Genomic DNA, 27,063 nt, shown 5'->3' with positions numbered 1-27,063 from the left:
GGGCAACAGAGCAAGATCTCATCTCTTAAAAAAAAGAAAATATATACACATCTATATCATATGCATATATAAGTGTATCATAGACACTGAGAAACTACAGTTAGAATGCTACTGCCAGATTGGAGGATATGTCTAGAGAGGAAGAAAAAAAAATGTGCTTATGTTTTCATAGCTCTATGGATTTGGGAACAAACGCAGTGAGTAAAAACTTAATAACAAAGCAAACAAACAAACAAACAAAAAACCCACACGTGAATGATACAGAAAGAAATCTTTTTTATAATAAATAAATATCTTTCATCTTTAGGTGAAACTGGATCTAAATGGATGGAAGGCAAGGTTTTCTGTTTTTAATCCATAAAACAGATTTCTTAAAAAAGCGGATTTTATAAAGCAATGTTTACCATGCCAGAACTTTTCATTTTATCTAGTTTCTTAGCTCATTGATAAAGGCAGTCTTCTGGGATGAAACAAGGTCCCATGCACTGGCCTGGATTTAAAGTGACAGTGTTGGTTATTTTTCTAATGCTGCATCTTCTGAAACAAACAGCTCTCTGGCATACCCCAGCAAATTGCAGTGGAAGGCTTTCCCTTTGCAAGAAAAACAGAGTAGAGCTGCTACCCTATGCGGTGTGAAACCTGCATTTAAGTGCCATTTGTACCCACTGAGGAGGACAGATGGCTGCTGAATATAGCTTTGCATTCAACAGAGACCACCGTACATACATAGAATAGTAGCCTTTTATTGACAGGTATTCTTTCCACACAGGTGGGCTCAAAAACAGATTTTACGATACCGTGTTTTTCTCATCTAAAACCTTTGCTGATGCCTAGGACACCAGAAAATACTCTGAACACAGAGGTCAACATGCCAACCCCCAAACTAGACTGGTATACAGATAAGGAAGATTAAAGAAAGCACTAGGGACCCAGTTTCTCCAGGACACTGCTGCTCTCTGCTTGCCCTATCATCAGAGGTGCAGACGAACTCTGAGGTCTGCAACACACTGCCCGGCCACTGCACAAGTAGACCACTTCTCACCCACTATGCGCAAAGGGCCTTGAAGTATATAAATGCTAGGTGTTGTTATAAATATATTCCATGAGTCAGATGGCTCAGAAAATAGCAAATTCCTATTGATTATTTTTATTTTAAATAATAATTTTCATACTTGGTCAAGAATAAAAATGCTTCATAGTTCGGTTTTAGGATTCTTAAGTACAATAAGAATCTAAATGGATTAGGCAACAAATAGTGATAGGAACACGCATTCTTCCTATGTCGAACAACTGCCTGACTGGGGAAAGGAATGTACCCTGGGATGCCACTGGAGGGTCCATGTGCTTCTGTGACCCCAACACTGATCAACCACAGCATATCCTGGCTGGTCACATTTACAAAAAATAAAAGTGGAACAGTCATTCTTGAACACTAATGGTTTGGCTTAATAGACTCCTGCATCCAATAAAAATTGAGTTTAAATGCTGCCTTTTTAGGGAGAGTTAAAAGATTTTAAAAGGTGTTTAAGAACGACTTCTGGGATTGGGGGATGCCCCAAGATTGGCCTGGTTTTCCTGATGAAAAATGTACCAAGTCTGAGCACATAGCAGAATGAGTGTTGGTAAATGACAGGTTTTCTAAGCAAGAGACAGGGTTATCCAATCTCATGGCTAGCCCGCTGAGGAGCCTTAATAGGAATGGACACAACTGCTTTCTATCTTTAAAAATGTAATCTCCTAAGAAAAATTACCATTTTCTTTTGTAATTTGATTTGATGTTCCTACTTTTATTGAATTAAATATTTTTTTCTCCCAATGGGTAAATTTATTATGCTACAGTCTGATAAGGGTTGCAAGTATGATTATGATCTCCATCAAACAAGAAGAAAGCACTCAGTACCTTGGAAGCCCAAGCCACATGACCCATGATGGGGACCAACTGGTGTCATACTCATTTTCGCTGAAAGTACTTGGCTGCTCTTCTGTGTTCTGAGTCACCTCCTCAACAATCTGGACCTCAAGTGCTTTAAGGGCAACAGCAGGGGACGCGGCACTGGCTTTCAGCATGGCAACTGCCTCACTGTGACTTAAATTGGTCAAATCAATGCCGTTGATATTCAGCAACACATCACCTTTCAAATGAAGAAACAAGAAAAATGAGCTGAGCCACTGAGTATTCACCTGCAAATCTTGCTGTTTACAAACTGAGCAACAAAAGTTAGTGCCCACAATTCTGATGAGATAAGGTGAAAAGGCATTTATTATTTCTTTGTAATTTTTATAATATTGAGAAGAAACCCAACACAGAAAACATTTCACAATTTTAAAATAATGTCATAATACATGGAAAAAAGTGTGGCCTGAGGAACCCTGACATGACTGGAAGTCCAAATCATCAGTCTGAATTTAGCTGTGTATAGGCCCTGGGCAGGTTCATTTCTCTTCTTGGAGTTTCAGAGATTTCTACAATTCTGTCCAATCAAAAATCATTTGATCCTCTGCCCTTAGAAATAAATTTTTAATTTATTTTACTTTATACAGTTCCATACATAAGGACAGCCCTGCAGAATTCACTCAGGGCAAACATCAGAATATGTACAGAGAAGCCATCCCTGGACTCACACAAAGAAATGAAACTTGTGGCTTGAATGTTTTCCCCTGTTTGAGGAAGAAAAGAACTGTTGCTCTGCTAAGTAATATAATAAAAAACGGCAATGAGGATTATATCAAAGCTTAGGAAAGGATTAGTTTTGTAGGAAGCAGACATTTGTGCTACAAAGTCTACAGAAATTTCTCTCTCCAAATTTATCATCGATTTTTTAGATTATGAAAGCAAATAGTTTTCATTGTAGAAAATTTAGAAAACAAAATAAAATAACAAAAAGGAAATAAAATTACGCCAATTCTACAACTGGACAAATAATCTTTTCTTAATAGCAGCTTGAGATAGAATTCACATACCATTCAATTCACCCATTTAAAGAATATAATTTTGTGGTTTCAGTATATTTACAGTTGTACAACCATCACTACAGTAATTTTAAGAACATTTTAATCACTCCCTCCATACTCATCAGAAGTCACTCCCCTTCCCCAACCCTAAGCAACCACTAATCTGCTTTCTGTCTCTACAGACTTGCCTCTTCTGAACATTTCATGTAAATGGAATCATACATGGTCTTTTACATCTAGCTTCTTTTACTTGCATAACATCTTCAGCATTCATCCATGTAATTTGTGCCAATACTTCAGTCTTTTTTATGGCCAAATAATACTTTGTTGTATGGGTAGACCACATTCCATTGATCCATTCATCAGCTGATTGGCATCTGAGTTGTTTCCAATTTTTTGCTATTGTAAATAATGCTGCTATGAACACTGGTATATGAGTTTTCATATGGACAGCTGCTTTCATTTCTCTAAAGTTAGAGTTGCTGGGTCATATGGTAACTATATAAGGAATCAGTTTAACTCTCTGAGAACTGCCAAACCATTGTCCTTTTTATGATAGTCATCCTACTGGTTGTAAAGTAGTATCTCACTGTGGTTTTGATTTGCCTTTGAGACAGGGTCTCACTCTGATGTCTAGGGTGCAGTACAGTGGCATGATTTCAGCTCACTGTAGCCTTGACCTCTGGAGCTCAGATGATCCTCTTACCTCAGCTCCTGAGTAACTGGAACTACTACAGGTTCACACTACCACAGCTGGCTAATTTTTCTATTTTTTGTAGAGACAACATTGTGCCATATTGCCCAGACTGGTCTCAAACTCTTGGGCTCAAGAAATCCACCTGCCTTGGCCTCCCAAAGTGGTGGGATTACAGACGTGAGCCACCGAACCTGGCCTGAGCATCTTTTCATGGGAATAATGACCATTTATTTATCTTCTTTGGAGAAATGTCTATTCAGATTCTTTTCCCATCTTGACATTGTGTTTTCTGTCTTTTTAATTAGAGTTGTAAGAATATATATTCTAGACACAAGCCATTTGTCATATACTGTATATCATTTGCAAATGTTTTTCCCATTCTGTGGGTTATTTTTTCATTTCCTTAGTTGTATTCTTTGCAGCACAAAAGTTTGCAGTTTTAAAGTGTGGTTTGTCTATATTTTATTTTGTTGCTTTTGCTTTTAGTGTCATATCTAAGAAACTAATGCCTAATTCAAGGTTATGAGGATTTACACTTGAATTTTCTTCTAAGAGTTGCAGCTCTTATATTTAGGTCTTGAATCCATTATGGCTTAACTTGTGTTTATGGTGTGAGGCCGGGGTTCAACTTCATCCTGGAAAAATATGTTTTCAGAATCACCTTTCTTACCTTAAAAACGAACTGTCAATGGAGACTGCTATTTTTTTTTTTTTTTAACCATGCTAATAGTGGCTAACTGCAATACCCATCTATACAAATTATATAGCATTGATAGGGAATATGAAACGGCAAATGCATTTAGCCCTAAAATTAAGTTTGTCTTCTGCTCCACCTCCTCTCTGAGTCCCTTCCTACACAGACACTTTATTAAAAGAAACATTTATTTTTCAGTGAGATGGCCCTTCAGAGTACTTAAGTCTGTTGCAATGCTAGAGGATCTTTTCCCAAGATAAAATAATCCAAGAGTCTCAGTAACGGTTAGCAAATTCTGAAACCGTCATTGAAATTCAGCAACTTTCCTTTATGTAAGGCATTTTTCTAACCTCATAGAATGACTTTATGCTTTTGTATGCAAGGGACAGTTTAAAAGATTTAAAAAGGTCATATTTAATAGATACTTTGTAGATACTCTTTATTTTGAAAAATGTGCATTAATTTAGAAATAAGATGTGGTAAAAGTTTTCAAGATCCCATCTTACCTCTCTTGATTCTGCCATCTCGTGCAAGGCAGCCATGGGGCGGCACGCTGGTCACAAAGATGGGCAGCTCACCACTCTTACTTCCCCTGCCGCCAGCAACAGTCATGCCAAGAGACTCATGTGGTTCCTTCTTTACAGTAATGTGTTTTTCTTGGCATGTAACACACTGAGTAAGATCCTAAAACACACAAGAAAAAAATTATTGGATAATAATAAAATATAGCTGAAGTTATTACTTCAAACTAAGGTAATAACTTACATGGCATTTATAGAGAGATTATTTTTATTCCTTACTTGCAAATGAAAGTAATATACAGTTCTTAATAAGTCTACTGTGGATCAATATCAAATTTTGGACTATGTTATTTTCATATGACGGTTTATATAGGTGAAAAACTCAGGACTGCTAAAATATGGCAGTCAAAGTAAGTAAGTACATTGTTGGTATAATTTGAGCTTCACATTTCATCAATTGCATAAAAGTAAATGATGCTTTTGAGTTTTAAGAATCTGAAGACAAATCAAGTAATTTTACTCCCATCTTTATCCTCATTTATTTGAAAGAAAAGTTGACAGAGTAGTACAAAAGTATAGTGTAGATTTTGGCAACTGTGAGAAAAAGGCCATCGACCTATCTTCCTATTCTTACTGACTAGGACTACGAGTATTCAATAATAAAAAAGGTGCAACTCTACCTTCAAAATCTTCATGAAAAGCTAAAAGGACATGAAATGACTAAATTTTTGAAAAAGTCAATGACAAGGGAAATAAATTCCCAACAAACTAATATTCTCCTATTTGTTACTATTACTTATTACTGAGACACTCCTGGAAGTAAAAGAATTTAAAACATCACTTTTCTTTTGAATTAGAACTCAGTTAAAAATAAGATGTACATATGCAATATTAATATTAAAATAACATTTGCGCTTAGCCTGTGAAAAGCTAATGCCTTTACTGCATTATTTCTTTTAACCTTCACGAAGTATTGAAACTATATTTTATTGATCCCATTTTACTGATGATGAAACAAGCTTAGGGAGGTCATGAAGCTTGTCCCAAATCTTTTAATTTTGGCAACTGTCCTGGGATTCAAAACTTATGTGTGTTAAAAGTATGTACAGTATATATTAATGTAAATATGTATTTTGTATATATCCATATAGTCTGATGGACTATGTGTACTATTGTATATATGCACCCACACAAGAACTATTCCATTAAGTGTACAACACAAGATAATGACTCAAAAGGTTTTAACACTTATCAACTGTTAACAGAATGTTACAGATAATTAACATTGTTAATATATAAAAAATAAAAAATACAAATTATATTTACACAATTATAACATTTCCTTAAATCACATTAAGAATTGACATGCATTTAACAGTTAACAATGGCGTTTATCAAATCTCTAAATCAGGGCCTGGAATTCTAGACCAATCTACACTTCTCTAGATGTGAAATCTATACTCTTGAAATTTATTTTTGTAACAGCAGCACAGTATTCTCAGAAAATTTTATGACCAAGGAAAAAAATTGTAAACATTTTAAGGCGCTCTCCTATCTAAAGGTATGAAATTTATGTCAGCAGCCTTCAAAATTAGGCAAACACAACTTTATTCTAAAGATAACTCAGGTAAACGCAGCCTTGAGTATATTTATTTAAGCAGGTTCAGTCCTTAGATATTTAAGCAATTAAGGGTGAGTGTTTTATTACCCTAGGTGACTGAAATGTATTCAGTTTTTCCGCAGGAACCAAACCAAACTTAAAAGATTATACTCACTATGCTTCAAGGAACTTCCTAAAACCACATGAATGTTTATTGAAACAGCTACTGGGAAGCTTTGTAGTAGACTAACATATCCTTTAATTTTTTTAGAATGACTGTAATTGTCTGAAAAGGTTGTTTTGGTGAATTCGTTATGTGTTTTCCCTAGGAGATCTTTACTTTACTATATCAGGATTTGACATAACAAACAGAGATACTGTAGTAAATAGCTAAACGAACACATTCCATTTCAAGTGGTTGCTCTAACCAGCCAGGTTTGCAGAGTACGTGGAATAAGGATAAATTAAGCATTGCTATTTAGCACAGTCATATAAAATTAAAGAGAATGAGAATTAGCATAGCTATGACAGAAAAATACATGTGTCCAAAATTGAAATAAGGAGAGTTTGCTATATGAATACTGTAATTATTAAGTACAGTCTTTCAAAGTCTCTTAAAACTATAATGTTGTTATATATACCAATATCTCAAATTATTATAAAATTCAATAACATAAAAGATTCAATTATCAAGTTGTACCTTATAGTTTTATATGTATACAAAACTTGTAAAGCAAGGACTGGCTATATGAAACAATGCCTATTCAAAATTTCCCGTTTAAAACAATTACCCCCTTTCCACAGTCATTATTTAAAGGCAAATTACAGGTTTCCTTCATACATTTCAGGTTTTGCTCAGAAAAGAGAATGAAGTCTGTCATTATAATTTATTTTAAGTATTAACTAAACTAAAGATCAGTGACAAGCCTGTACAGAACGTTTAAGCTCAGAAAACCATATAAATCTGATGAGCCAAAAATACTGTCTTTAAGCTAGTGCTGTCTTAGGGTACCAGAGACAGACTCCAAAGATAATTATTCACTCAAATGTTGTACCTTCAGGTGACAATAAGTTTCTGTTTAGTAAAACAGTTTAATGTTATTTAAGGAGAATTACTTTGCTAGCTCACAGGTAGCTTTTATTTTCATACAATGAGGTAAGCATAACATCATTGTTTAAAACTCCTGGCTTACTGGAAGTTAAGTGTTCAAATGAAGTAAATAATATAAAGAATGCTAAAGACCATCCTTCCAGATTTTTGGACTGAAAGTGAGGTAGCATCAAAATTCTCAGCTCAGATAGATAAACGTGGAATACATCATAAAACCACTGAAATAGTGATTCTGAAGAAACAGTAACAAATCTTAACATATGGGAATTTTAAATGATTTAGGGTAATATTCCTCTAAGCTTTAACATAAAAAGAAATATTCTATCTGTACCTATCAAAATTCATGATTCATATGTTTAATATTCACACTTCTAATTCTGGTTTTGTAGGCAACGGGCTCAACTGCTAAGTATAGATTTGTCCATCTTGTCTTCTTTATGTTATTTCAATAACCAACTCTTACACTTAAATAAGCAACCCAAGATAAATTCCACTTTCAAGTAGGATTAAACAAATAGAAGATTTCATGCTTCTCGTTAATCACCTAGCAAAGGAAACTTCCCCTCCAAGAAACTATCTCTAGTTCTAAGAAACAAAGCAGTCACTCTCCAAGGTAGCAAAATAAACACATTTCACATTCTAAACACCTATATTTACCTTTTCCAACAGAAAAACAACACTCATTGGAATCTTTTTTAAAAAAATGCTTTACTGAGGTATAACTGACATACAAAAAAACTTCATTTAAATCTTATCACCTTGTAACAATGATCCTTTGATGGTGGCATTAAAAAAAAAAATCCTTACCTTATGTGAGCTTGGTCTGCTGTAATACGGTGGTGGTGTGTGGTGCTGGCTGCTGCCATGATTTCCTGCTTCTCTCATGGTGTTACCAGGCTGGGGCTTCCCTGGTCTAGCAATTGTTAAATGCACTCTCTCTCCACTGGCCTGAAGAAAGCACAAATACATTACCACAAGTCACTAATGATGTTTGTCATTTTAAAGACTATACCCAGTGTAATTTTCAATGCACTTCTCAATCACTATACCAGGGCATCATCTGGACAGTGACCGCAAGCACCTGGTGGCAAGAGGAATTAGTTCATTTCATTAGCTAATATCTTAAAACTTCTGCGGTTGAAGCGCACACACACACACAAAGATCTTGGGCATGCCCTCTGTAACCTCACCTCCAAAATGACAAAGGCAAAGTGGTCACACTGCCTGGGCTCTCATCTCCCCATGATTGGTAACTTTTCTTGTACTATTTCTTTGCCTCTTCAAGGCTGGCCGTAATATTGTAAGGGAGAACAAAGGAAATAAAATAGAAGGAAGAACTGCTTGGAAACTTGATTAGAGTCCATCGTCACTTTTGAAATAAATTCCATGGTAGCTACTTCAGAAATAATAATGAAATTCTACACAGCTTTGTTTCTGCTGCTTTAGGTCTGAGTCAAAAACAGGACATCAGCTTCAACATTCTTGAAAATAATGACTACAGAAATCCTGCATGACAAGACTTTATATATAGGTGTGTGTGTGTGCGTGTGTGTATGGCATATGTGTGTGAATGTGACACACACGTCTCAAGGGTTAAATTATTTTAGAGATTCATGACTATTGTTTTAAATTTACAGGCTTATTATCTATCATATTTTGAACGTACGTTTACACCAGTTATATTTTTACAAGTTATGTAATCCTTCCTTTCAAAGTGTAAGTCTAATTTATTTGATGATGACTCTTGGTCATGACCACAATGCCCAATTTTACTGTAATTCCTATGGGAAAATATAATAGCCCGCTTTAAAAAAATTGTGGTACAAAGTGGAGACCTCTCCCATGATTATAGTCAATTATGTTAAGAAAACACTTTATTTTCAATTCTTACATTAGAAAATAAGTGATAATCAAGTTTAATGCCTTACAAAAATCATTTACTATTGGTTTCCTTTTACAACATGGAGTGTGTGTGTGTGTGTGTGTGTGTGTGTGTGTGTGTGTATAATCCAAAAGCAGTAGGACTTTTACTTATTTTCAAAAAGAAACAAATTGAGCAACTTCAGTTTTCCATTATTTGGAGAAAATTATAGCATAAAAGATGATGAAACATAAATATTCAAATATAAAATATGGACAATTTAAAATACATTTTCTACTTGTGTATCTATATTTTTTATATTTTGGTTAGAAATTTAGTTAGAATCATCCAACTGAATGAATTAGATAATTTAAACATTTAAATTAAATTAGATAATTTAAACATTGCCTGACATACAGTTCATCTATTATTTTCTATCTTATTGAGCTGACCTCTCAACCTCTCACTTGACTCTTTTACTCAAACAAATGCTACAACTCCATTAGCTTTCTTCTTCCTCTTCCTCTTCTTTTTTCCCCTCCTTCCCACCAATCTCCACTCTTACAAGATAAGCTGGATTTTAGTGACGCAGCTGCTGGCTGATACCCACAGATATAGGTCTTAGTATTGCCTCTGATTTAAGGAAATTTTAAGGCATCCAATTTCTTTAAAGCTCAAGTCTATGAAATTAGACCAATATTAAAATCTCCTCTCAATACAATAAAGAGGGTTGAGACTTGGATTTTCTTATAGTCTTAAATTTTCATTGTTATTTGCTTCTGTGTTGTAAATACATTTTTCAATGACTATCAGCCTACCCTACTTCCTGGTACTCAATTATATAATACTTGGTTTCCTTTATAGTGTTTTGCTGTGCTAACTTTAAGAAAAACATCTTTTTGTTGCACCCTTATCACTGTAGAAGTTGCTCATATCATTAAATGCTATGGCATGTTGCAGAATGTATATATCTTCTCTGGATGACTTTTCAATTTATCTGTCTTCATGCTTTTATAAAAAAACATGTTCCTTCTGTAATAATGACTATCCTTCCTTACGTCACAAGGATGCTATGTACAAATTTTATTGTGTATTTTAAACACTTTGAATTCCTTAAAAACATCACCAACAAGGCACCATAAGAGATAGGAGTTACTCTTTTCCTATTTATATAAACCCAGACAGGGAGTTAAGACACCAGGTAAGTCAGATGCTTGGTAATCACAACTCTTTTGAGCTTCCCTTTCCTCACTTCTAAATGGTGGACACTACCATCTGCTACATCTGGCTTAATCATAGAACCAAGAGCCCAAATGAGAAATGAATGTGAGACAGTAGAGCCCACACTCTATAAATAATCATCCCCAAAGTTCATGAGGATGCAGTTTTTAGAAAAGACTATCTCCAATGAAGTTATACTTGTGTGGATTTTAAAGAATTCAGGTAGCTACACCTGATTTTCTAATGAAATGTAAAATGTCCCCTGAATTCTGGTGTCATTTGCCAATGAAAACAAATACTGCTATATGGTCATTACGGCCCAGCCTTTGGAATGAAGGCCAAGAGGGTTTACCTGAATAATCTGGGCAGCAAGCTCCGGAGTTCCATGCTTCAGGTCATGCCCATTGATGGCCAGTACCCGGTCATTGCTGCTGAGCCTGCCGTCCTGGGCAGCCAACCCCCCTTCCAACAGATCAAGAATAAAAACACCTGGTTCGTCTGTCCTTCGCACTAATTTAATGCCAAGCTGTTCACCAGAGTCCCGCTTATGAAGAACCACTTGGAAAATCTCTTCTCGTGGAGAGTTACTATCAGAATGGCTGTGTGCTCGGTTGCCAAAGCGCCTCTCTCGAAGCACAGTAAGATGCAGTGTGTTGCAGGGCTGGGAAAGGACAGCTCTGGCATAGTTATGGGACACATTGCTGATATTGTAGTTGTTGACCTAGAAAAAAAGAATTGTGACCAAAGTGTGACAACCTTTTATTTTTTCAATTTGTAGGAATGTTTATGTAACATTTCCAAGGGAAATTAAGTATTGCAAGAGTGTTAAGTATGGTGAGAATGCTATACAACCATTATTTACAAAGAAAACCATATCAAAGACGTTTAAAAACAGGGTTTCTAATATTAACTTACAATGACTAGCAGCAAGGAGAGAACAGGAGCTAGGATCATGGGCTTTAAGGACAGTCTTGAATTTGAGTCCTAGGTTCTTCCATTGACTAACTGATAACCTCAGGCAAATTATAGAACTTGTCTGAATGTGTTTCTTCATCTGTAAAATGTGTTTACTTCATGGGATCAGTATGAGAATGAACAGATCAACCTGTGGCAAATACTAACGCAAGAAATACTAATTCTAGTGGAAAAAATTTTAAGTTTTACTGGATTACAAATTTGCTTTTTCCAAATGAAATACACTTAAGCTAGACAAAACAAATTGTTATTTTAAGGAAAGTGGCATATTCCAGGTATACAAACTTATTATAATAAGCAACTTGTAAATTGAAAGAAAATCAGGTTAATTGTAATTTCACTCTAATTCTTCAGCACACAAGTATCAGGTGGATGCAAAAGTAATTAAGGTTTTTACCATTAAAACTAAAATGTAATGTATATCTAATACACTAAGTATAATTCAATACTCATACAACATTTATTTATTAACCTCTATAACCTTAAAAAAGTATAGTGACTGATCCTTGGATATGTAACAGCACTGAAAAAATAATAGGTTTAAATACGACCACTTTGAATTTGTTGACTTTGACCTATTTACACCTTTCAGAATTCACAGAAGCCATAGACAAACTTTTTTTCTCCCAAGTCTGCAACATTTATGACTTTGGTAGTCATCCAAGTCCTTGGTAAAAGTATTGAATAATACAGGGTCAAGAACAGAACTTCTGAAGTTCTATTATATTTAGAAAGCAGCTTCTAAAAAACCAGGCAGACATAGATTCATTAGTCAAAACCACCATTTCCAGCTACTCAGCTTAAAAGCTACCTACCTGTAGGTTCACATTTCTCCATCTTATATTCAGACATATAACACACATCACAAACGACTTTAAAAAATGTTTGGCTAAAATCCAGCCATGTGTAAACATACAGCCTCGTCACATATTTGTGAAGCAGGCTGGGGAATAGTCTACAACTGGAAAAAGATTTCTCTTCCAGGAATGCATGGTTGCCGGTGAAATTCAGAGAAAGCAGAAACCAAATAAAATACTGTTTCCAAATTTTGTAAAAATAGCATCAGCATAGCAAACTATCACATTTTTGAGCTAAATGGTTTTTTTTTTTTAACCAATACAATTAACAGCTATAATTATTTTTCTTCAAAACTGAAAATGCCTACATTATCGATGACTTTATTAAATTGAAAATACTTAATAATGTTCTAAGTTATATTACTTTTATTAATGATACTGAGGTAATTTATAATAGCAATTTTTTTTTCTTCAAAACTGCTCAAAAAGGCTACATACGAAACTCTAACAGTAGCAAATGGCTCTGAGGGCATATGGTTCTCCTTTTCAAAGTGTCTATTTAATAACATCTGTGTATGTAAATAAATATATATATAAATGTGGGAAAACCACCGAAGCCACACACTGCTTATGAATATGGTCTGCAAAAATGAAAATGCAAGCTAGCTCATTGGTCTGCAAATGAACCATCTTACTGCCTCTTTAAGAGTTTCAAATTGGTTCACTGTGTTATATTTATTCAGCTTATACCAAGTTGGAGGTGACTAGATAGTAAAATATATCAAATAGGCCTCCTTCCAAGTGTTTACTTTTGAATAACCATCAATAGTCCATATCTGGGAAAGGGGTGTGGCTTTATTTACTGGCTACAACACACCAGTTAAAATCCAACCAGAAGTCAGAGCCTACAATAGGGGAGACACTTCGTGAATTCATTAATCAGGTTATGTGCTCAGACTTTCCTTATCAATTTGAATCATTAAATTAGATATAAGATTGCCATTATTGGAGTTATTAGTATACAGGTTTATATAAACAGTAGTAATGCAGTGGAATTTCTACAATGTAGACTTTACAACTTTGAGTTAATTCCCAAAAATATGGTCGACAATTTCAGATAATTAAAATCTTTTGAGGTATAAAGATTCAGTTAATGAATCATTCTCTATTATAGAAATAAGCCCAATGATGAAGTGTATTAGTGAACAAAATCTAAAAAACAAATCTCAGTTTTATTAAAAGAATTATAAATAAAAACGTTTTTACTTTTAAAATTAAGAAAGAGAATGAAAAATGTATAACTACAGTAACAATACTGGGTTGGTAGCAAAAAACAAAACACAACAGTAAGTGTACACTTAAATTTTAGCTAAAAAGCCCAGAAGTGGGAGAGTCAAGGAACACTGAGTGGGCTGCAGAAAAGGACTATCTGGCTTTCCTGGTCTTGACCGCCAAAGTGTCAAGATGTCCGGGAGGATGATGCTGGGAAATGAGCTATAAGAGTCCCTCTGAAAAATCAGGTCAGGACCTAGGATGCAAGAAATTCAAGGGGTCCTACAAGTTGTGCCAGCCTGTGAAGCTGGAGTACTTAGCAGCTAGGATAACTAAATAGCTAGCTATGACAGGATCAGAAATCTGATTTTATATAAGCTGGATTGGTTATGTTCCTGTATTCCTCTATTTCCTCTAAGTATTTAGTAAAAAAACAAAACACTTTTTGAAAGTTCAGTCTGTCTCAGCCATGCTTGGGGTAATGAAGGAAGGGTTTTGGCCTCAGTGTTAATTATTTTCAGGAATAATACACCATGAAAAGCAGCAAACAAATGGAGTGGAAACCAAACCCAAGAATCCTTAGCAGGAAGATCAATCCTGGCTGCCTTCCCCAGCCTCAAGTCTAAAGATTTTCTTTCAAGAACTAAAAACACTAACCAAGTTTTTGTTTTAATGAAGATGGCTACAGTTAGTGCTCGACTTATGACCGGTCGTAACAGGATTTGGTCGTTAAGTTGAGTAGGCTATATGTACAGTACTGTGAAATGATGTTATAAAAGTCTTTAAGTCAGATATTTAAGCCTTCTTGGCAGGCTGAGGCGTAGACAAAGACAATTTCCTCTTGGTAGACATCTTGGGAGGGGTCTGATGAAAAATATCCAAGACACAAAACACAAATTGCTGTACCGAGTCTGGGATAACAATTGAAATGGTGCACACGGAGATGGTAGTGCTGCCGGAAGCTGGTCCACACTGTCGTACGCCCAGCTGGGCAACGTTTGCACTGCCAGACGTGGAGCAGTCGTGGCTAGCGATTGTGGTCATAAAGTCGAATGGCCGTAAGTTGCATAGGTCGTAAGTCGATCAATACCTGTATTCCCAATGGCATGTTATATTCAAATTCACTCTTTTATTGACTCAGCAAGTGTTTTCTGAGCACTTACTTATTATAAGCTATGAGAAATCTGTTTCATAATCTGTACTGTTAGGGTGGTTGCAATTACCATAGATCATGCCTACGTATGTGAAATGTTCACATAATTTACTGTAACTGATCACGTGCCAAGTGATGAAGAGAAAGGCGATGAATACCAATAATAACTAACGTAGGAAGAATCAGTATGGGGGAGAATCGCTGAACAAAGGCTTTAAGGATGAAGGTGATCAAACTGGTACATGAGATGAGGACAGGCTGCAGTATTTGCAGGAAGAAGATTGCTGTATCTGGCTCTCCCACTGGAATATATATTCCATGAGGACAGGTCAGTATTTTGCTCTGAAATGTACCACCAGCAACTAGTACAGTGCTTAGAACATTGTGAGAAATGAATGAGCTAGTGTGCCTGAAATAAAGAGATTAAGAAGACAGGTTATATAAGAGATCATAGAGGACCGGATTATTAGATTAATCACTCTGGACTTGACCTCCTAGCTGAATCTTTGCAAGGCAAGCAGGGTTACGGATGTATTAAACTGGCAGTGATTGTGTCAGATTTAAGGGAGGAGAGTGGGGAGGCAGAAGTATATAATAGGGTATTATACTAAATTAGATATGAAGTAGTGAAGTCCTAGACTCCAGAAGTGGCAGGGAAATGGAAGGAGGAGGTAGATATCAACAGGTCATGGTGAAGGACTGAATCCACAAATCCAAAGAGAGAGGAGTCCCTGTGCTTGGGTTGGTGGAAAACATTTTTTCTTATTTCTTCTCTCTCCTAGAAGTTATCCATATTTTAAGCTTTAATTATTATCACCTTCGTATGATGTAAATGTTCCAGGCCAGCATTAACATCAACTCCAGTCTTGTAGAATTCTTACCATCTTCCTACGCTCATCTCAACACGCCCTCTAATAAAATATCTTGTCCCATGCTAGTTCTTTTTTGAGAATACCTGTTTGTTGTTAAAGATCGTCTTCTGAAAGGGAAAACAGTAAGGGGAACAACGGGGATTACTGAAAATGCAGAGTTAGACTGTCTGCTGAGGAGAGTGCTTTAGGGGGTTGATAGGAGACGACTGTAAGATTTCTGAACTCTATCTTATATTCTGTGGTATAAATTATTATGAGTGTTGTATGGTTTTTTCTTTCCTAGATTTTAGTAATCTGTGTAGAAAAAGATAATTCCAACAATGAAGGTAATAAATGGGAAAACAGGGTGTAATAAAGCCAGTGAGATGATAATTTCAATATGGATGAAGGTGGCCCTTGAACAGCCACTCAAGAAGTCCAAGCAGGAAGAGGTTAGCCAGACCAGGGAAGAGTCTAGCTAGCTCAGGGAGCCTGAGATCACATGCCAAGCCACATCACATGCAGAAATGAAAATTAAGGTACGAAGAAAAAAAATATTCTGTGTATACTGGAAAATAACACAGATTTATAAATTCTGATGTTTTGTATATAGAAACACCAAAACTAACCTACATATAATTTAGGTTCCATAACAACAGAATTTTCTAAGGTTTAAGTATAAGAATAAGAACAAAAAGGCACACGTTAACAGAATAATTAAAACTGATACCTGAAGAATCTGGTCTCCAGCAAGGAGTCTCCCATCTCTGGCGATGACCCCATCCCGATAGACCTCCTGGATGACAATGTTAATCAATGGTGTTTCATTGCCACCCACAATGCTGATTCCTAACTGAATGTAAGGATTGGACCGATGAATTTCAATCGTGGTGATTTCTCCTTCTGGTAAACTAAGTGGCTGCTGTGTGGCTGCCAAGTTAAAAATGAGACAGAGAAAAACATATGTCAAAAAAAAAAACCCAACGATTTATATTCTGATTATCTTCAGGTAAATATGTCATATTAATACATGATTAACAGCTAAGCAACAAAGAAACAAAAGGATAAGAGACAAAATGACAAAATATCTGTATGTTAAGATTATCTAAAGATTTTCTCTACCAAAAGTGATCAGCAAATAACTAATAAATAACTACTATGTGTCAGATCACTAGGGATGACACGGTGATCTGATTAAGAAACGTGAAAAGAAAGTCATCCTGCCTAACTGATGAGGGAAAGTATGGACCATGAAACATGTACAAAATGCAAGGCAGTACAAAGGAAACACTCGCTCTGTGGCACAGAAATAGCACTGATGTTGAGACAGTAGCCAAATCAAGCTCCAGAGAAGAGGTGGGTCTTAAATGGAGCCCTAGAAAACAAAGAAGATGCATAGTTGTGACATGGAAAATTCAAATTTGTAGTAGAGCTTGGAAAAAGAAAACCATTTTTAAAAGGAAATACCAAGGGCCAACTACCATGATGTGCCCAAGATCCATGACTACAGGCCTTCTGTTAACTTCCTAGTGGGTTATAGAGCAGTGGCTGGCACCAGAGGCGTATAATGGTGAGAAGCATGGTCTTGGAATGAAATACAAATCCAGTTAGTTACTCGTTGTATAAACTTAACCAATTACTCTCTCAAGCCTCAGTTTTCTTGTTTAAAAAAAAAAACAAACCCAAAACTTAAAATGTTATAAGCATCTAAACAGTTAATACATATAAAATGTTTGGCACAGTGCCTGACACAGAATAGCATTTAATCTGAGCTGTGTATTTTGTGTTGTTCTTGATGTTGACTTGTTATGACAAGAAGTGAACAAGTTTCTGAACACACACACAGACAGTAAGAACTATGAGAATGGGTGGTGAGTTCAAAGACTGCAAGAGAAAAGGGATGGGTTAGGACCACCTGCCTCTGGGGTAAGATTTGTGATTGTTTCTAAAATGCAGACGGTTAGGAGGCTTCTGTTATGTAGAGAGTGCTGGTTTGCATTAGAGAGAGTGCTGTTTGATTAGTGAAGATTGTACAATGAAAAGGGTGAATGATGTATATAAATTACATCTCGATAAAGTCTTTTTTCTTTGTGTATATTATTTTTCTTTAAGTTCCCCCACCTCCCCTTAAAGAAGAAAAAAGTATGTGTTGGGCAAGTAGCGGGAAGAAAGGAAACAGGGGAAATACACAAGGAGTTGCACCCCACATACTGTCAGCTCCAGCACTCTCCTCGAAGGCGGGGTTGTCAAGGCCAGGCTCCTCACTCCATGCAGAAAGAGACGCTGATGTCAAGTGCCGCTCCACAGGCACTGTGCCTGTCCCCAAACAGTCTGTTTCTGGAGATAAGGTAACCGCAGGATCTAGTATAGTGGGTCCATTTTCATTCTCAATGTCTGCCTGAGTTTTACTAGTTTTCTTTCTCTCCAGGGCAACTCTCCGATGAGAAGCTCCAGGACATCTAGAAAAAGAATATCAGATGGTTTCCAGATGATTTTGAAAACAAACAAACAAAATAGAAAGGGGGACTAATAGCTTGTACCACAACAAAAGAGTGGCCACGGCTTCTACACAAACAGAACCAGAAGCGAGAAGTACCTACAGGCAGTACATAGTTGCGATCCTAATTTCCACTCACACTCAGTTCTTATTGCTCCACAGAGCAGATAATCAAAAACAGAAGGTATTAGCATGAACAATGGTTTGGTATGTATCTCAAAGAATATGTCAATAAAAAATTATACGCAGGTATATACTTGTCACCGGAAAAGACCCTAATAGTCGTCTCAGTACTGCAAGAATTATTCTGAAATTCTGATTACATAACCCCTTTATAGGTAAAATGGCTTAACCACAGCAGTCAAATCAGCAGTCTTCCCCCACAAGTGGTTGCGTCTGACTTAGACTTGATTGTGTCACCATGCTTCTACACTCTTCAGACACACGACATACTCATTAATTAGTGGAAGCTTTACGACTGACAGGGAGACAAAGCAAAGACCCATGTAATTTATTTTATGACATGGAAAGAAAAACATGCCTCCTAGTTTGTGAAATTAAAATTTCAACAGAATTATAGATATGCTACATAAACTGAAGAATATATTCCAAGTACTCGGGAAGCTTACATAAACACCCAGAAATCACAACCGCTAACCTGTTTGTGTTTATTTACTTAAGCAAATAAAAGGAGCAGATGGATGCCTGTTTTAAAACTTAAAGGCTCTATATAACAAATTTTAAAAATGATGTCAAGGGGCCAGTGCCTTTCCACTGGACACCTTGACTGACAGTGACTAATGTCTAGTTTGAAGGATGGAGGGAGGACAAGAAGATTAGTTAAGGAAAGTTGGACACATAAACCTGAGGTCTACCATGACTCTACAGATGCCACCTGCTTTGGTTGTAATTAGCTACGGTAATGCTTGGTAGGATAGGTAATCACAGACCTTATGCCTAGGGTTAAAGACCTTCACTCAACATATTTTTTAAAAATCCAAAATTTCTAACACAATAAAGTACAGAATTAAATTCAATTAAAACTAAAAGCATTCCCTTAACTATAAAAATAATGCATTTTCCCTCCTGAAGATTTCTTTTAAATCCTGGATTTCAAGTTCTTGAAAAGGATTCACTATGAAATGTCTTTATTCACCTTTCTCTCATTTCTTGTTTTTTCTACACCTGCTGAGGGTTGTTCTTCTATTTCCAGTATTCTCGCTCTCCTTAAAAAGAAAAAATTACATATGGACTAATTTGATTTATGCTACAGTGACAAGATTCCCTGATAACAACTGCATATGAGCTAGTACACACTAGGAAGCACACAGTGTAAAAACACACTGTATTACTGTCAGTCGTATTAGTATTAGTAGTAGGGGTGGTGGTAGTGCACTAGAAACAAAACAATGCATACTAAACATTGCACGATGCCAGGTATTTAATGAAGCTTAAAGAATATGAGCACCTTAGAATCAAGAAAAATGATAAAAACAGCTAGGAAAAAATTAATTCAAGTCGTGTCAGTGAAAATGGTGAATTAAGAATATCTGAAAAGTCTCTCCTCCATAAAGGCAATGATTACACTGGAAGAAACTGTCAGAACCAACCATTTATGAATTCTGGAACTTAGTCAAAGAATTATAGCAATTGGGAGAACATCTGTTCAAGAAAAATGGCTGACTCTCAGTAAGAACAGAGAGCTTTGTAGCATTTGAGTTTACCCTATTGCGATCCTCACCCCCCCAGCATATTGGAAAAGCAATAGACCATGTCACACTGCAAGAGCAGACTGGAGAGCCTTCACAGCCCCATTCCCAGAGATCTGTTATTAACTGACCTGTCTATGGTTCCCCTTGTGTGCTTGTCTTTTTTCTTCTTCTTTTCCCTGTACTTGCTTCCTGCATGACTGTGTGCCTGTCTTACCCAGGGCAAACTTCCTTTTCATTGGGAGCATTTGTTTAAAAAAAAAAAAAAATCAGAGGTAACTGTGACTGTGGCTAACTGAACACAAATAAAAAGCTAAGCGCAGAATGTTTAAAAGGAAGAGCCAGAAAATGAAACATCCACAGAGGTTCAGCTATGTTCAGGGCTGTGTGCACAGCAAAGACCCATGAAGGCCTAAACTCTCACTTCTAGCTGATCCTGAAGCTCTGTGAAGGCAGGAAATGAAGACTAAGGTGGAGCTGTCAACTGCCTGAGTGTTGGAGATATGGCATGTCCCACCATGCACACAGAGTCCCTATCAAAGATGGGGAGATTTTTTATCTCGGGTATTTAAAGAATTCTCTGTCCAATTATTAGCTGTCCAGTATACTAAATGAACTGAGATTTTTTTTTTTTTTTAACAGGATTAGTTCATAAGAGTCACGTAGCAAACAAACAAGTCTGAGGAAGGAGAAGAATCTAGTTTTCTGAGTTGCCACATTATATTATTTAAAATGTCCACTGTTCAATACAAAAGTAAGAGACATTCAAAGAAGCAAGTACAGCCCATTCACGGGGCGGGAAAAAATAGCCAACAGAAACTGTCCCTAGGAAGCCCAGGTATTAGCTTTATCAGACGATAACTTAAATTGACTATTTTAGATACAGTCAAAGAAGTAAAGGAAACCATATCTAAAGAACTAAGGAAAAATATGAGACTGATGTCTTACCAAAAAGAAAGCATCAACAAAGAAACATTAAGTAATAATAAAGAACTAAATAGAAATCCTGGAGTTAAAATGTTTAATGAAAAGGAATGCAGGGCCAGGCGCTTTAATCCCAGCACTTTGGGAGGCTGAGGCGAGTAGATCACTTGGGGTCAGGAGTTCTTCAAGACCAGCCTGACCAATATGGTGAAACTCCATCTCTACTAAAGATACAAAACTAGCCAGGTGCAGTGGCACACGCTTGTAATCTCAGCTACTTGGGAGGCTGAGGCAGGAGAATCACTTGAACCCAGAAGGCAGAGGTTGCAGTGAGCTAAGATTGCGCCATTGCACTCCAGCCTGGGCAATAAGAGCAAAACTCTGTCTTCAAAAATGAAAACAAACAAACAAAAAAGGAATTCACTAGAAGTTCAACAGCAGAACTGAATTGGAAGAAAGAACTGGCAACCTTGCAGATAGGTTGAGATTATCCAGTCTGAGGACAGAAAAGAATAGCAAAAAAAAGAACAGGGTCTTGAGGGACACCATTAAGAGAATAAACATACATAATGGGAGTTCCAATAATGACCAAAATCTTCCCAATTTGATGAAAAACATTTATCTACACATCCAAGATGCTTAATAAACTCCAAGTGGGAAAACTAGAAGATATCCACACTTAGACATCTCATAATAAAACTGTTGAAAGCCAAAGACAAGGAATCTTGAAAACAGCAAGAATAGCTCATCACAGGGAAAGGATCCTCAACAATATCTGATGATTTCTCTTCAGAAATCATGGAGACTAGAAGGCAGTGGGATGACATAATAAAGTTCTGAGGGAGGGGAAGGGAAAGAAGGGGAGAACACTCTCAACCAAGAAGTCTATATCCAGTAGATTTCAAAAATAAAAGATAAATTAAGACATTCCTAGGTAAAAACAAAATGTTTGTTGGTAGCATGCTTAACCTAAAACACTAAAAGAAGTCCAGAAGGCTGATGTGAAAGGACACTAAACAATAACTCAAGTTCATGTGAAAAAATGAATTATTTTATTTGGTTTGTAATTCTTTTACTCCTATCTGATTTAAAAGAAAAAAATACATAAAGCAATAATTCTGTGTTGATGGGCATCGAATGTGTAAAGAGAAAACTTGTATCTTTACATAATAATAGCACACAGAAGGGGAGAGAGAATGGAAGTTTTTGTATACTAGTTGTGATGGATAGTTTTATGTGTCGACTGAGTGGGCCATGGGGTATCCAGATAAAACATTGTTTCTGGGTGTGTCTGTGAGGCTGTTTTTAGATGAGAATAGCATGTGAATCAGTGGACTCAGTAAAGTATAAAGTAGATTGCCCTCCACAATGTGGTTGGGCATCATTCCATCCTTTCAGTGCCTAAAGAAAACAGAAGGTGGAGGAAGGAAAAATTCATTCCTTATTTTCCTCCTTACTGCTTGAGCTGTGACATTTCATCTCCTGCCCTCAGACTGTGATCACTGGCTCTCCTGGTTCTCAGAACTTCTGACTGAGAAGGTCTGACTTATGCTACTGACTTTCCGGGGTTGCCAGCTTGCAGACAGCAGAATGTGTAATTTTTCAGACTCCATAATCACGTCAGCCAATTACTTATATATTGATTCTATTTCCTCAGAGATCTCTGACTAATTCATCACTGAAAATTTAGCTGGTATTCATTTGAACTAGACTGTTATAAACTAGGATGTTAATTGTAAGCCCCAGGGTAACCACTAAGAAAATAATTTTAATTAAAAGAAATGGCAGGGAATTAAAATAGCATATTAAAAATATTTAACATAAACGGAAGAAATGGAAGAAAAAGAAGACACACAGAAACAAACAGCAAACGTAAAGCCTACCTTATCAGTAATTACATTAAATTACATGAATTAAGTATCCCAATAAAAAGTCTGACTGGCAGAATAGGTTATAAGAAACATAGTCCAACTGTCTACAACAGACATACTTCAGATTTGAAATCATAAACCAAAAGACAGAAAAGCACATTAAGAAGATATGACAATTATAAACAGCAGCCCCAAAAGACATAAGTAAAAAATGACAAAGAGAGAAATAGACAAATTAGCAATAAAGCTTTTGATACTCCACTTTTGATGACAGTAGAACAACTAGACATGGAACCACAAAATAGACTCTTTAATATCATAAACCAATTAGACCTAATAGACATATGGAGCACTCTACCCATTAATAGCAGAATACATATTATTCCCAAGTACACACAGGACATTTTCCAAGACAGACCATATACTAGGCCATTTTTAAAAAGGCCTCAAGCTAGGCACAGTGGCTCATGCCTGTAATCCTAGCACTCTGGGAGGTCTAGGTGGTGGATCACCTGAGCTCAGGAGTTTGAGGCAAGCCTGGTGCAACATTGCAAGACCCCATCTCTACAAAAAATACAAAAAGAAAAAAAATTAGTTGGGCATGGTGGCACGTGCCTGTAGTCCTAGCTACTCAGAAGGCTGAGGCACAAGAATCACTTGAATACAGGAGGTGGAGGTTGCAGTGAGCCAAGATTGCACTGCTTCACTCTAGCCTGAGTGACAGAGCGAGATGCTATCTCCAAAAAAAAAAGGGGGGGGGGGCTCAATAAAATTTAAAGGATTGAATGAATAATACGCATTATGATTTCCCATTGCAATTAATTCAAAATGGATCAAAAAGTGAAATACAAGAGATAAAACTAGAAAACTCTTAGAAGAAGAGTTAGAGTTACATACATGTAAATTTTTGTGATCTTGAATTGGGCAATGTTTTCTTACATATGACACCAAAAATACAAGCAAATAACAATGAACTTCATAAAAATTAGTTATTTGTGCTTTAAAGGACATAGGAAAGTGAAAAAGACAACTGACAATATGGGAGAAAATATATGCAAATCATGATAAAGGTCTAGTATCCAGAAAACATAGAAAATTCTTACAACTTAGCAAAAAGACAAATAATCCAATATAAAAACGAACTAATGATGTTGAGCATGTCATGTGCTTTTTGGCCATTTGAATATCTTTGGAGAAATATCTGTTCAAATCCTTTTCCCATTTAAAATTAGATTATTTGTTTTCATTTGTAAGAGTTCTCTATACATTCTGGATACTAGACAATTATCATATACATGATTTGTAAATATGTATCTGCTTTTATACACTATACATGAAAAAACAATACTGATAGTAATGTGCTAAACACAAACTTCACTCCAAGTTAAAGTGTGAATTTAAAAGTGCAATCATACCTCAGCCTACCCTGACCCTTTTTATCCTTTAGTTTTTCCTAGACCATCATCTAAAGCAGGGGTGTCCAATCTTTTGGCTTCCCTGCGCCACACTGGAAGAATTGTCTTGGTCCACATATAAAATACACTAACACTAATGATAGTGGATGAGCTTAAAAAAAAAAATCAGCGGGCATGGTGGCTCATGTCTGTAATCCCAGCACTTTGGGAGGCTGAGGTGGGCAGATCACGAGGTCAAGAGATGGAGACCATCCTGGCCAACACAGTGAAACCCTGTCTTGACTAAAATACAAAAATTAGCTGGGCATGGTGGTGTGTGCCTACAGTCCCAGCTACTCAGGAGGCTGAGGCAGGAGAATTGCTTGAACCTGGGAGGCGGAGGTTGCAGTGAGCCAAGATCGCACCACTGCACTCCAGCCTGGTGCCTGGTGACAGAGTGAGACTGTCTCAACAACAACAACAACAACAACAACAACAACAACAACAACAACAAATCCCGAAAACCTTTCTAGGCTGTATGCATCACAAGTTGAACAAGCTTGAACTTAAGGTTTTAAAACCATCTGATGAACAAGAAAAGGTCTCAGCAAGGAAAGAGGCTTCTTTAAAGGTTTTCTATTGTAAATTTTTTATAATAGCATTAAACTGTAATTTTTAAGAGGAAAATAGAAGTAATTCTAAATCTTGCCATAAACTAGGACACAAACACACAATTTAAACACAACAACAACAATTAGCACTTAAAATTACCATAAGCTTAAATGTTAAATTGTTAAGGGTGGGTTGGAGATGAGTGGTAGTGGGTAGGAGAGATGCTTATATAGCTGACATTGCTTGGCAGAATTTCAAAGTAACAATTAAAATGTGACATATTTATTACAATATGTAGAATACTTTTCAAAGGCTTTATTTCTCTGTTCAAAGACAGAGACTCTCCATGTCTCTTAAAATTCGTTTCAATATGTAATCAGTTAAAAATAGTAATTTTATTTAAAAATACATTAATCTTTCATAAATATTTTATCCATAGGAAAAAATGTTTGCTCTTCTCTAATCGAAACACATTTGTTAAGAGTAGAATTACATTCAAATAGGAAGGTGGTCTTAAATGTGAAATTATTCAATTTATGCCAACTACTGCTAATATTCTATTTCTACCAATAATTAAGAGATTCCTGTAAATCCAAGCTCAAGAGCAAAGTCACATGACAGCCATGCAACTTTTATACAATGCCTTATTGTTGCTGATGCTAAAATTCTATGAACTTCAATGAAACTTACAGAGTTACCAATTCCTAACAAACAAGTGAGACTGTACACTGAGAAGCCACAAACAGTCATAGTAATCATATTCTGTGCCTCAACTTCATTCTTCTTGCTAGTTTTTGTTGGTTTTAGAATATGGCTGCAAATTTTTTGATTTCCCATCATCAGGCGAAACCTATGTCCCCTTTCCTTGGATGTGGGTGGGTTGAGGACTGCTTCCAACAGAGAAGGGATGCCAGGTAACCTCAAGGCTAGATCATACGAGGCCATGCAGCCTACTAGAACACGGAATCACTATGTAAGAATTTAAATACTCTGTGGCTATTTTGCTGGAAAGGCTACCTTAGCCTCTCCTGCTGACAAGTCGCACACACTTAGTCATTCCCATCAAGGCGCTAGAAATGTGAATGATGAAACCAACTTGGAAGTAGACTCTCCAGTTCCAACTGTTGCAGTCACTGGCTTTCAGCGCTTTCCCAGCTGTGGCACACTTTTAACAGCAGAGACAAGACATCCCTGTTGCATCCTGTCTGCATCCTGACTCACAGAATCAACAAATGCTTGTTGTTTAATGTCATTATGTCTGGGGTGGTTAGTTTCTCAGCAATGAATAACTGGGACATAGATCAACAATTTAACTGGACAAATGTTAGATGACTGGCAACTTTAGGCAAATAAATTGAAAGACTATTAAAGACATGGTTCTTTTTCTAAAGGAATCTACAACCCAGCATTACATTCTAACTTTCAGAGACTAACAATTAGAAAAGTATCTGGCACATCACAGATAATCAATATTTGCTGAATAAACAAATGAACTATGTTATCTAGGAGAGTGTTGTATAATACACATTTCTACCTAAATTTCAATGTTTTTATTCAAAAGAATAGAGAAAGTTCAAACTGCTCATCACTATCTGTTCAAATGACATATAAAAATCATATTAAATTTTATAATTTTTGTATCTTCATATACTCAATAATCACTCTTAGCTCTCTGCATCAGGCAAATCACCACCTTTTCCAATCATCTACCTTTTCACTGTATCTTTCATATTATAGGCCTAAGATACTTTGGAAATGATAAAATTGGTAACTCCAATATGAATGAGCACACCTGGAAAATGAAACCTTCAACTAGATATATCTGCTTAGCTTTTACTAACATGTACATGAAAGGACAGTTTTCAATTGCCAAGGTTTTACATTATCATCATAAATGGTTTGATAAGAAACACTAGCAATACTTCAACTGCAAATTAAATTCTTCAATGCATGTTAAAGGAATATTCCTAAAAATCTGTGAAACTGTTATCTTTCAACTCTCAAATTGAGCTGACCACTCAGTTTCTCTAACATTTCACAACTGATGTTTACAAAAGAGTTAGAAAAGAAGCCTATACCCTAAAAAGAACAGTTCTACTGAAAGAAGTAAGAAGTCTAAAATATTCTTCAGCCATAACTAGACCTGACACAGACACGTATACTCAAAAGACCAGTGTCAGTTCCCAGGAGGCCTCTGCCATCATGTTCAGATTCCATGCTTGATGGTTACGGAAGATATAAAAAAAAGTAAGGCTACATTATTACATGCATTTTCAAAAGTCTGTCTATCCCACTTTATCTTAGCTCCTAGTTCTAGATAACACAGTTTCGATTTAAGCACTTTCTCTATA

The 27,063-nt window shown here is 36.2% G+C and overlaps 1 protein-coding gene across 5 annotated transcripts in view; it reads right to left on the bottom strand.

Moving 5' to 3' along the window:
- Positions 1-27,063, bottom strand: part of LNX2 (ligand of numb-protein X 2) — a 74,719-nt gene that overhangs the window by 5,075 nt on the left and 42,581 nt on the right. For all 5 annotated transcript variants that reach the window (XM_003919723.4, XM_039473217.2, XM_074387912.1 and 2 more), the window contains exons 3-8: positions 17,917-18,164; positions 16,436-16,635; positions 11,010-11,378; positions 8,383-8,523; positions 4,850-5,027; positions 1,901-2,132 (exon numbers count right to left, since the gene is read on the bottom strand). In XM_003919723.4, the coding sequence (XP_003919772.1) occupies positions 1,901-2,132; positions 4,850-5,027; positions 8,383-8,523; positions 11,010-11,378; positions 16,436-16,635; positions 17,917-18,164 (1,368 nt within the window). The remainder of the gene's footprint in view (positions 1-1,900; positions 2,133-4,849; positions 5,028-8,382; positions 8,524-11,009; positions 11,379-16,435; positions 16,636-17,916; positions 18,165-27,063) is intronic.

This window comes from Saimiri boliviensis, chromosome 16, assembly GCF_048565385.1.
Source record: "Saimiri boliviensis isolate mSaiBol1 chromosome 16, mSaiBol1.pri, whole genome shotgun sequence".
Taxonomy (NCBI): Eukaryota; Metazoa; Chordata; class Mammalia; order Primates; family Cebidae; genus Saimiri; species Saimiri boliviensis.
Note: the sequence above shows the minus strand (reverse complement) of the source record. Positions and strands in the feature narration are given on the sequence as shown.